The 11,669-nt window shown below is 45.2% G+C and overlaps 2 protein-coding genes across 2 annotated transcripts in view; both read right to left on the reverse strand.

The window, feature by feature from the left end:
- Positions 1 to 5,812: 5,812 nt before the first annotated feature.
- Positions 5,813 to 6,034, reverse strand: T265_10081 (hypothetical protein; the record flags this gene model as incomplete). Its single annotated transcript, XM_009176349.1, has 2 exons — positions 5,813 to 5,917; positions 5,960 to 6,034. 2 exons carry the CDS (start codon positions 6,032 to 6,034, stop codon positions 5,813 to 5,815), a joined length of 180 nt encoding a protein of 59 aa, XP_009174613.1.
- A 1,919-nt stretch (positions 6,035 to 7,953) lies between these two features.
- The window catches only part of T265_10082 (hypothetical protein), a gene marked incomplete at both ends in the record, with an annotated part of 30,592 nt that continues 26,876 nt past the window's right edge, over positions 7,954 to 11,669 (reverse strand). Inside the window, one exon of the mRNA XM_009176350.1 lies at positions 7,954 to 9,599. Coding sequence (XP_009174614.1) covers positions 9,285 to 9,599 — 315 coding nt within the window. The remainder of the gene's footprint in view (positions 9,600 to 11,669) is intronic.

Genomic DNA, 11,669 nt, shown 5'->3' on the forward strand with positions numbered 1-11,669 from the left:
TATGGTTCTGAGACAACGATTGTCGAACACCTGAAGACGTCTCAGTTCCGCTGCCCGAATAGGCCAAGTCTCACAGCCATACAACAAAACAGCCCGCACTGTAGCTTGATACACATGTCCCTTCAAATTCAGGGGTAAACCATTCTGACGCCATAGGTGTCTCAAGTTAGCAAAACGCGACCCGGGGCTTGAAGATCCGTGTCCCACTACAACCAGAACTAATACAACTTCCAAGATACTTGAAATGCTCCACAACCTCCAGTACCTCTCCTTGGATTGTAAGTGGCGTGTTCAGTGACTGCACGTCCACAAGCATGACCTTACACTTTGTGTGTGCAAAGTGCTAATATACTGCAGTTTTGCAACAGTTTTGCTGCGGTGTTCCACAGCTACGATCACAGGATATGACTATCACGGATAACGATCGAGAATCATATAATATTGGACATAAATCATTTGTTGTTGCGTTCTGAGGGTTATTTTGCTTGCTGGTGGCATCCAGCTGTGTGGATGCTTGGATTCACAGGCGGTGGCGTGTGAGGGAAAGCACAGAGGCACTTACCCCGTCAAGCACCTTCGGCATCTGAAAGCCATAAATCTATGCGGTTTTCCAACTTTAAAATAGTGGTCAGTTGGGTGAAGTGCTCCAAAAAAAACTATCTTTACAAAACCTATCGATGCAGTGTTGAAAAACAATATGCGTTGATTAGAATGAGGGTGATGAAACTATTAGATGTTGCAAGATAGGTAGGTTACTGTGGGGTGGGATGCGGACAGGAGATGTACGCACACAACATAACATTTGTTGGTACTCGAGATTTCTGAATATAGATCCGAAAAGTGGTCACACCATTACCTTCTGGACTAATCAAAACTCGCTGGTTGAATTCAGTCGGCCAGCAAGAGCGATACCAAAAACCAGATAATCTATTGGCATGCCAACGTTTTCCGGTTCGAAGATATTTTTCCAATCTGTCTGGTTTAGTACACAAATGTTGATTTATCATTCGTGGATCCTTTCGATCCGTTTTCGCAGAACACTCAGAAAACATAATTTACGAGCTAACATTTCGAATCATTGCATCAGTCACTGACACGAAACGCGTTAAAAGTATGGAACAGTACACTGTTCTGTGTAACAGCATGAATCGGGTTCATTGCTAGGGTATTATGACCGTTTGGATCAATTTTGGTTGCTGTGCTTGTATCAAAATTTTTCCACATTGCCCCATGGACAAAAGCCAAGTCAAGGTTTAAAAGAAACACTGGCATACTGCAAAAGTTCAAGTCAACTCGAGTCAAATCCAGTCAAGTCAAGAAAAGCTTTTCTCGTTCAAGAGGGAATTTTCAGCGCGCACGGTAAAAGGAAAGGGCATCCAGAAACACAATGTTGCATTTGATTTGTCCAGCTAGTGGATGTAGCCTCGGACCGTCCAGCAAATGACTGTGTACGGGAAGGTAGAGTTATACAGGGCCGGAACACCAGCAAATGAGACTGAATTACGATTGACAAGATCATAAGGACAAAGTTATGACCAGCGTCACTGTGCTGGTGACTGAATATAGAGAGATACTTCACGTACAATATGGTGTGAACCACAAGTAGTCCCTGGAATACGACAAATCTAGCGCAAACAAAAGTTAAAGTGACAATTCCAAAGAGCGGTGTACATGTAAGGCTCTAATTTTGGTACTATAAAGTGTAAATCATCGGATTTTGGAGATTTCCCCAGTGTGAAGGACCAGCTGAAGCCCATTCCAACCGCTATTTTCAAGTACTTCGACGTGAAAGCCTATAAAACGCAGAGGGAAGAGAATCCATTGGAGTGAGGGGTCATGCTTCCGACTTGGAGTGAGATTGAATCGCAGTGGTACAGTTTTCTACTGGATGGAAGGTTTTTCTTCAACAATGTGAAAGTTGAATTGGAACCGTCTTGAAAAAATCACTTTCTCAGCCGTTTCAAACGCTAAATTTGGTCGAGTTTACTCACAAAAGCTAACTAAAATGCACATAATCCATAGACTCGATGGGAGCTGAAACATCCGGTCGGGGCCCGTCTGCCATACCAACTTCAGAACGCGCGAGATTCGGAACACTGTCACGCCGCCCCAGCCTAGAAGGCAGAAGTCGAGATATCGGGACTGAGCTCGAACGACGAACCTTCTAGTCACTATGTTTCCGCCTTAACCAGTGAGACATCTCGAGCACCTGAGTCCCCTGAAGCTGACGAAGGAAGTTTCGGACAATTTAGTCTGAATCTTATTGGTGTCAACTGTTTGATAACAAAACACTGAATACTGTCATTCGGAACATTTAACACAATCGACTGCTTACCATACACACTTTGTTTCAGTAGTATAGGAAGTGATAGTCCAGTAGTCGAAGAGTTTTCAGCGACCTTGCAAGTAGGTTCTTTTATGATAGTTCAGTAGTTATTGAGTGCATCAGCATGTAGATAAAGTCGCGTTGTCCCTGCGATTGGCCTACGATGGCAGTAAGGGTTTCCCTCAGGAGACCAGCATGTTCATGAGAACAGCTGGCTTTCCTTGAGGAAGGACGGGCTACATAAAGTCGGCCTTAAAAATCGCATGCTCCGATCACGCAGCTATTCACCGTGACAGCCGGCGCATTATCCAATACGATTTAAATAATTTTCAAAACGAAGAGCTCATTACGGTTTAAAAGGCACCTGTTATACGCAATCTACCGTGCGTCCTCATGCCAGGTCGGCCCTCTGTAGCCAGGTGGTTCAGAAAATCGAGTCATTGGCTCCGGGAATGTTCTTCCGAGAAAAAAAACCCAAGAACCTCAAGCTAGCGGTTCGGACTTTTGAGTCAGAGGCTAAGGTTAGGGTCCTCAAACAAAATCCTACATCATACCAGAGAATCCTTTGGAGTCAAAGGCCAAGTATGGGGTACGTCAAACGAATTCCCTTCTTTGGCTTGGGAAAGCAGGGTGTTTCATGCGCTCTTGCGGTTCTTTGCTCACCGATCCTCCCGCACACCTCCCCACCCGTGTCAACGATGTGTGTGAGGAAAGCGGGACAGCATTTCACCCGCGAAATCGTCGCCTTGTGCGATGTGCCGAACACTTTTGGGAGCAGTTCAGCTGGCTTCCTTCACCACAACCTCTGGGAGAATGAAGCGAGCCTGAATTGAGCATTGACACCAGCCCGATGCAAGGCACACGGCCCGGATATACTGTACCTCGCAATTCCAACGAATATGGTGAAGCTCTTTTGAGTAGTCTGACAACCCTACTGCAGGAGATTTGGAACGGAGAACGAATACCAGTGCAATAGAATGCCGCGACCCACGATAAGTGTCCCCTCTAAATTTTTGTCCCTTTTGAAGGCACTTCCCAACTTCCCGTTTTCTCAGAGTAATGCACACTACGAAATAACTGAGTGTATCATCGCTTCGTTTCCCATGCTCTCCAGTTTTCCAGAGGCCGAAAGTATGGCACCTGAAAAAAGCGTACCCTTGGTACATTGTTTATGTCTGACAAACCAAAATGAACTGACCTCTGAGTACAGCAGATCCCTTGTTAGTTATTAGTTCGGAAACGCTCCGATCAGTGATGAGCTCAAGCAGAACTCACTGGAGTTTTAGTTAGGATCTTTGATCGATTCACAAGTAGAAAAGACGTTTGGTAATCCGTCTGCCTTAGAAATTTGGAATTTAGTAACAAACACTTGTATGCAGGTTGTCAAGACATGATCAACTTGAACGTTCGGTGAAGAGTCATCATTCTTACTGTATCCTTGCTATATCCGGCATTTTGCTGGAACCTGTTGAACTCATTGGATGTTGAAAACATCGACCGATAAAACAAATGGATTCTTCAAAAACACTGTTGACTGAATCCTGAAAAATTCGGTTACTGATCCTGCGAACAAAAATGGAACCCGATTTTTCGCATATCTGTTCTATATATACTATTCAGCTCTGTGTAATACTTGAACAATACGCCAATTTCTTTCGCATTATTCTGACGTTATCGGACTGTCGGTCACAGCCACAATTGCACCATCACCCTCAAAGTGGAAGTCATAGTTGGAAAGGTTATGGTATTTATACGCAAAGTAGTATGTTATGCGAAAATACATGAAGTGATTGGGGAATGTTATGGTAACTCACTAGTTCGACCTCCAATTTCCTCATCTTTCCATTAAAACATTTCGGTCGTGTGTGAGAAATATGATAGGTGACTGGTGGCTGAAAGGTTGTAGAAAGTGTATTCCACTTACTCTCGTTTAACGAGTTCTGTGCCTTTCCACGGAACAGTTTTTCTGGTTAAGTCAAATTAAAGAGGGGAGCGCTGGACTCGAGTCTTGATCTTGCTGAAGTAGGACAGATCTATGACCGTACCGGGTTTTTAACCCCTCATCTTTTCGGTGCCCAGCTATCATGCCACCCAGAAGTAGCACGAAGGCCGAAATACTGCCAGGTTTCCCAAGCTTAGACAAGAGCAGTTGAGACGCGGAGGTTGGGTTCGAACCAAACACCTTTCGGTCAGTAAGTTCGCGCCTTAACCACTGAGCTGACTCGAGCTTAGCATGTTACTGCCGCTCCAACGGCACACTGTGGACGACCTTGAACCATCTAGTCCGAACAGTTGATGTTTACGTTTGAGCGATCTGATTGAATGTCAAGTGCCCCGAAAGACAACTCAATAACGGCACAACCAACACTACTTATTTAAATCTGCACAGACAAAATGGCCAACAAATTTAAATCCTCAGATCAGGCCACACAGCTCACAATATAGACCGACGACCTAGCACTTAAATTCAAACTGCATTGTACGGTAATCCTCGTAAATAGATCTCGCCAATGAGGCACCGTAATTTGCTATGTGGAGCGGATGTCCCTATTTGGTGCATTCGTCGAGTCCCTGGGTCAATTAGTCATATTTTCACTCCCAATGGGAGGATTCCGAGGTCGAAGAAGGATTTTTCTGAGGCTTACGAAGTTGACAGAGGTTGATGCGAGATGTTTGCCTTGGTTCCGGCGTAATTGTGCCTTTCTTTATTAGTTGGTTTGTTATCTACCTTCGGGTCACTCCTCAACAACCGTCCTCAAGCACGTCTGATGAGGGTGCCCTTCATCTCTAACCTGGTTATGCAGTAGTTGATGAGGACCATATTCTAATGTGAGACAAGTAATATTCTCAAGTTTTTTTGTTATTGGGCTGTTCACAGAGGTTTGCGAACAAACCCAAAACCAAGCAGCACATCCAAGCTTTCTATATTTCGCAACATTGCCAAGTTTTTTTGTTCTCCGTGCGCCAGCATTTCGGTGACTAAAAGACGAAGATAGAGTATCTTGGGTCACGACCTTGATACATTCACCCTGAAGGCCTAGGTGTGAAGCACTTGGTCAGAACTCTTTCAAGTGACTAGTTTATGCAAACATACTCCGCTGATTCAGGGGAGTTGGGTCTCTTCCGAGATCTTAACAAGTCCTCGCCGAAATAAAGTTACGGGGAATGAGAGTGGCAGTAGTGCGAGTCGGGTACCTTATTAACAAAACAAACATTGAAAGTGATGCACAGGACAACTTTGTGGTTCGCACGATGCAAGGGAGGAACTAACGGGAAAAGATAGGTATTGTATTGTGATTACACACCATACGAATGCGCAGATTAAATTGCTTGTTTATTGCTGATTAGCTGAAAAGTAATAAGTACGTCTGACAGCCCCGAGACCACTTGGAAGAATGATATATTGGCTCACACTGGGACTGGACGACTGAACGTGCTTCCATATCACACGGGTTACTCCGTAACAGTGGCAGCTGAAGGATCATACTAACTACCTGTGTATCGTCTAGCGTGTTTCATAAAAATAGAACCGAAACAGTCAGCAGCATTAGACTTGTCTTGCGAAGCATCCGGATTAGCGAAGTCAACCGGCTTTGCTGTGGAAAAAATAACTTATTAAGACGGCTTATTGACATACGCGTTGAACCAGAATCCAAAAATATCCTGTCGAAACACGGTCGGAAATGTCCGGTGTCGAGTGGCAGTCATAATTTCCTGCAGATTGGTTACACGCACAGCGGTGATGATTCGAGACACGCAGGAAACGGTCAAGCACCGATTCTCAGCTTTTCACCACAGACAAAACAGAATCCAAATATAGACTTTCAAAAAGTGCAATTTTTCTCAGTGACTGCCCAATCGCAGTTTCTCATACATAGACGAGATCTTTGAAGCCAGGTACTTACACACACACTTGCAAAGTATTTTTCGCGCGATCAGTCACTACTGCATCCCTGAATAAAACTTCATCCTAGGAAAAGCGAGCTCACAAGAAGGACGTCAGTGACAGAGTAATTCAGGTGCTTAGCGTAAAATCAAATGAGAAGTGCGTAACTGGATGTCATGAAGTCTGATCAAACGGTGGGCATAGAAGAGTATCCGGCGAGAAGGTATGGCAGCGATCGTTCAGCGGTAACGTCCTTCGGTGCCTAGCTGCCACGCCACACAAAGGAAGCACGAGAGTAGGGATACTGATGGGTTGCCTAAGCCCAGACAGGGAAAGTTGAAAGGCAGAAGTCGGGTTTGAACCACGGACCTTCCGGTCAGTAAATTTGCGCCGTAACCACTGAACCACACGATCGACGGGGAGCCAGGCTGTAAGATACGGCTCTAACAACAGTGTCGGCCTATTTAATCGTGCTGCGTCCGCTGTTATCAGGCGACATGTCCAGCTGAAAATTTTTGGCCTATACATTCTGGAGACGAATAAAATCGCTGGTTTTGGTTCTTACTGCGGCGGGTTTCAAAGACATATGAGGTGGACTTCTTACCATGTTAATGTCCTCGGTTTCCCAGCGGAGATCTTCACGCATTACGTTTCAAGGCTATAATTTCGACTGCTGTGGAAAAAAACGGGAAGAGGAGTGAACGATTACACTCTTGGTGTGGACTGGTATTCTGGCTTTGTGGATTGAAGGCAGCAGAGGCAGGGTCGCCACCGGCACAGATCTTTGTGAACGAAATGCGGCGACTGCGCCTCTGACTGATTGCACTCAAACGGCGAACGTGTCTTGGTAACAACTGTTAAAAGCGGTTCAACAGACTGGCCACCTGTCCCAATTCCTTTGGATTCTAGCAGGTTATGGATGTTTTGTTTCAGCAACCAGGTCAAATTAAAGTAGACCCGTCTTGATTGATTCACGAGGGTATCAAAGTTCTCACCCGTCTCAATGGCACACACGTCCCGATATTTATGCCTTGTTGCATTCACGTGGGCTTTCAGTGAACAAATCTCTGCAGGGAGCCCGTCTTAAACCTGACCAAGGCACAGTACGTATAAAGCGTTCGTCTTAGGCTCAAAAGTTAAAGAAATGTCATCCGGGGGGAGGGGGACAGACCAAGAGTAGAAACAATAGCGACCCCACTGGTTTATTGGTAAAATCGGATCCGTACATTGAGTGTTTCCTTGAGAATCTAGTGGGGATTAAAAACAGTAGGTCCAACAAGTCACTAAACTAAGACATGAACTTTAGTCTCTGTGGATGTGACGTTCGTAAACCGGAGGTAACTCCAAAGAACCATATTCGGTTGTTATGTCAATCCACCCTTACATCTAGTTGCATCCAAAGTCAGTCGGCCTTCGGGAAGCGGCTGCCTGGAAATGTTCGATGTCTGAGGCCAGTCTTAACTTCCCGATAACCCCCTCCCGAGCCAGACGGCAGTAAATCTGCTCGCGTTTCATACAATTAGTACAGGGGATGTTCGACAAAGTCATGTAGCAGACGGACGAGTGCGTTTTCGATTGAAATCCATTAACTTCACAGTCTGAACGGGGATCACAACCTTTTGAGTATCACCCAAATCTGTTCGAACGTTTTTCACCATTGATACATCCTTATTAGTGAGGTACCTATCGTGCACGAGGTCGGATGGAATTGCAATCGAAAACAAACCAGTGGTCATGACGTGAAAAAGTGGCTTTGTTCTCAGGTCCAGACGAGTTACATGGAGGGTCAGTTACGGAGGGTGGGAGTGCAGATGGAACACCACATATAATAATAGAAAATGACGCCATCATCACACGGATAAACGGCCGCTTGGAAAGTGAAGGAATGAAGAATACAAAACAACGCATCACTGTCACAGGTAGCCAACAATATCGACATGATTCGCATAACAAACGTCATTCAACGTTGCTAGAAATGCCACTGGCTGCTGACCAAACAAGGACAACAATACACGAGCGTAGTGTCCGCAATGGCCGTCGATGAAACGGCAAAATACGCCAACAATGTGCAAAGGATTTAGAGAAAAATGAAACTGCGTTTGATGTTTGACTAGTCCGAATAGATCTAAATGCCAAGAGAAACATTGTCTCGGATAGGGTGGGAGATCTACCAGGTATACTCTAAAATACGAATCTTGAAAGCCACATTGAGCAGGCACACAGCCTTGAGATAGTGAGTAGGTGTTGGATAAAGTGAGTGAGTGGGTAGGTGGATGGATGTGAGTGAGTGAGCACATTGCACAAAGAACATACGAGGCCGTGGAGCGCCACTGGGATGAACAGAACTGACTTCGGTCCGCATAAACTGTTCAGGCAGCTCGCAACAATGTGAGGACTGTCATGTCAACTTTAAGTAACAAGTAAGAGGAGGATGTATGCCGTGTCTTTCAAAAGATGTCGCGATAGTACACTGCAAGTGCCAAAAAGAGGTAGTCCAGTAAGATTTGGATGACGTATTGTCTCAAGTGAAGCCAGAAACGTAACAAGAGAAACGTGATCTACACACACACACAACTGGGTAGGAAAAATGCATGGAAATCAATAAGGAATAGGAGCAATTAAAGTTATCTCTAACGGCGTTTTCTCTCAACAGATATACACCCGTGAAAACAAGACAAATCACAATGGTAAACACAAGTCGCAAATTTCAGTCTCGAAATCAGATTGCACTGCTGAGTGAGTGGGCAACGATGTGAAGATGTCTGAGAACAAAACTAGTGGTAAGAACAGTGGTACCCAACGAAAACATCAAGGATTGAATGAGATCTGAAAGCTTGTACTATTGGGAGACGTTGAAAGTATACGTGTAGTGTTCGAAAGAGACCAGCACAGGATAAAATCGGGATGAAAAGATGAGGTGCATCACAATGTTTGAAGAGATCGTTGTGCCCTTCAACCTTAGCTGATCTGAAGCGCAAGACCCTGTCGTGGAGATAATAGATTAGGAAGGATGTAGGGTGGGGGGGGGTAAACCGGAAGCTGATTAGTAGTGGTGGTACGTGATTACTCTGACTATTCTTCACTGCAATCAAATTTTGTGGAGGAAGTGATGGGCATCGTCTCCTCAGTGGTGCCGATATCAGAGGTCGGATTAACTGGAGCAGGACTAGTTACATTACTCTCTTCATCCTCATGTTCCGGAGCACCGAGGGATGCCGCTGTCGCGGATGTTGCTGATCCAGGAGTAGGAGGGTGTGTATGTGAATGCGAGTGTTTGCCCCGATGTTTGGACTTGTTTCGACCAAAAAGATTGGCGAACACGTTGCGTTTTTTACCGACACCAGTGGCTTTCGATTCAGTTCCGGTGGCATCCGAGCTATCGGGGAACTGTTGGTAGCAAAACGGAGAAACAAATATTTGACACGATAACAGTAAAGTAGTGAACAGGGACAACATTCTACCGGGACAGAAACCTGCTGTACTTGAGGCTAAGAAGAGTCCAAATGGGCTGCATGCCCCGGGCAACATTCGAAAGGTGTGATTGTGAGCTAACGAGCGAACAGATAAAACAGAGGACCTTAAACTATCCTAAACCGAATGGAAACAGAATGCCGTGAGAACCGACTAGCAACTGATGTGCTGAACGCCCCCACAAAAGTGAAACGGATGCCACATAAGCTCTACTTTGGAAGGCATCAATAACTCAATTCATGCCCGTCTGTCTGGTTGCAGGTTCCTAACATGTAATTTCGGCCCAGCAAGTGAACACTGGAGATAGGTCTCACAGTAAAGGCAGTGTATTCAGGTGGAACTAGGCTAACAGAAAAAACCAAAAGCTGACGAAATTCCGAGCCTGGATGAATGGAGCCCCAAAAAGGAGTAAATCGATCATCGGTTGTTGAACTGCTTTCAGAAACCGTCAAAAAATCTGACATGGTTGACTGGGAACATTCAATCGTCGGAAGGTTAAAGGAAAGGTTCATGGATCTCCCTAAGCGGATGACCTCACGTATGCCAGTTATCTTGTTGCAGATAGCTATGTTAAACACAAATTCTGCATTGTTCTTGTTGTTTAATTGCGAAGGATGAAGATGACGCTTAGACGAAACTCAAATGGACCACTCACTGGATGAATACACAGCTGAGAGAGACACCAACCAAATTAAAGTTTACATGTATACTAGGCTACCTGACAGGTTGATAGCTGTAGCGCTCCTTCGGTGCCTAGCTGCCATGCCACTCGAAGGAAGCACGAGGGCTGGGATACTGTCAGGCTGCCTAAGCCTAGACAGGGGAAGTCGAGAGGCAGCGGTCGTGTTCGAACCACGGACCTTCCGGTCAGTAAATTCGCGCTCTAACCATCTCGCCAGCTGACTGGAGGCTGAATACCACAAGCCCTGATACACGTCAAGAAGTCGAACGGATGAGCTCTCCGAGACGTGCTGCATCATCAGATAACGCTATAGGTGAAAAAATGATGTCAAATGAGCTTGCCTATGAGCACTTCTGTGTCCCGGTATGATTCCTCAGATGGTTAAAAAGTGCTGAGACGGGAATAACGATTGGGAAAAACACTAAATGTCGTGCGAAAAAAGACAAAATTACGGGCAACAGGATTGAAAGCTACACAGAAAAAGAGGGCGTGAGATTGATCACATGGAGCTAACTGGCGCGACTCGCTGGAGAACATCCAGGTCCCAAAAAGGATGGTAGAACTATGGACTGGAAACAAAGATAGCGATCTATAAACAAACACTCAAAGCATCGTTACGGTTTCCAAACTGCGGAGATCAGAATAGGATTCAACCCACAAATTGGACTAGATTGTGTCTATTACAGAACCAACCAAAGGCGATGGAATGCCCGTGGAGAGAGAGAGAGGACTGGGTGAGAGATGGATGGACGGAGGGATGTAGCGACAAGCGCGATCCGATTTGGACATGCGCGTGTGTCTGCTTACAAACATTTTAATGACCGTGAAGGATGCGAGGCGGGATGGGACGACTAGTTTGCCGTGTGTATGCGCTCGCGCGTGTATGAATTTGATGAATCAGTGGTCGAATCTGGAGAATGTAGTGGCACAAACAGATCGACAGCCGGTTCGAATAATCACTCATCTGTTGAAGAAGGTAGGAAATTCAAAACAAACGACATTGTGGTGCTCCACAATCGGGAGATAAAAAAAAGGAAACGAAATTTGAACCTGGAGCTTGCATTGAAGGTGGTGTTGTCAACTGGTGTCCCTGGTGAACTATGAATGCTAGATGAAATTATCGCATCGGCATTGTAAGGACTTTTTGGAACTTCGCTGCGTTGATTACGATACTAAGACTTCGCATCCGAACATCTATGGCCCGGATTGGTTCTGCGCCATATGGTAACTGACATATATAATATAATACATATAATATAATAACATATAATATAATGAAGACACCAAATCATCCGCTGGAAAAT

The sequence above is a fragment of the Opisthorchis viverrini genome (genome assembly GCF_000715545.1).
Source record: "Opisthorchis viverrini unplaced genomic scaffold opera_v5_335, whole genome shotgun sequence".
Lineage (NCBI taxonomy): Eukaryota > Metazoa > Platyhelminthes > Trematoda > Opisthorchiida > Opisthorchiidae > Opisthorchis > Opisthorchis viverrini.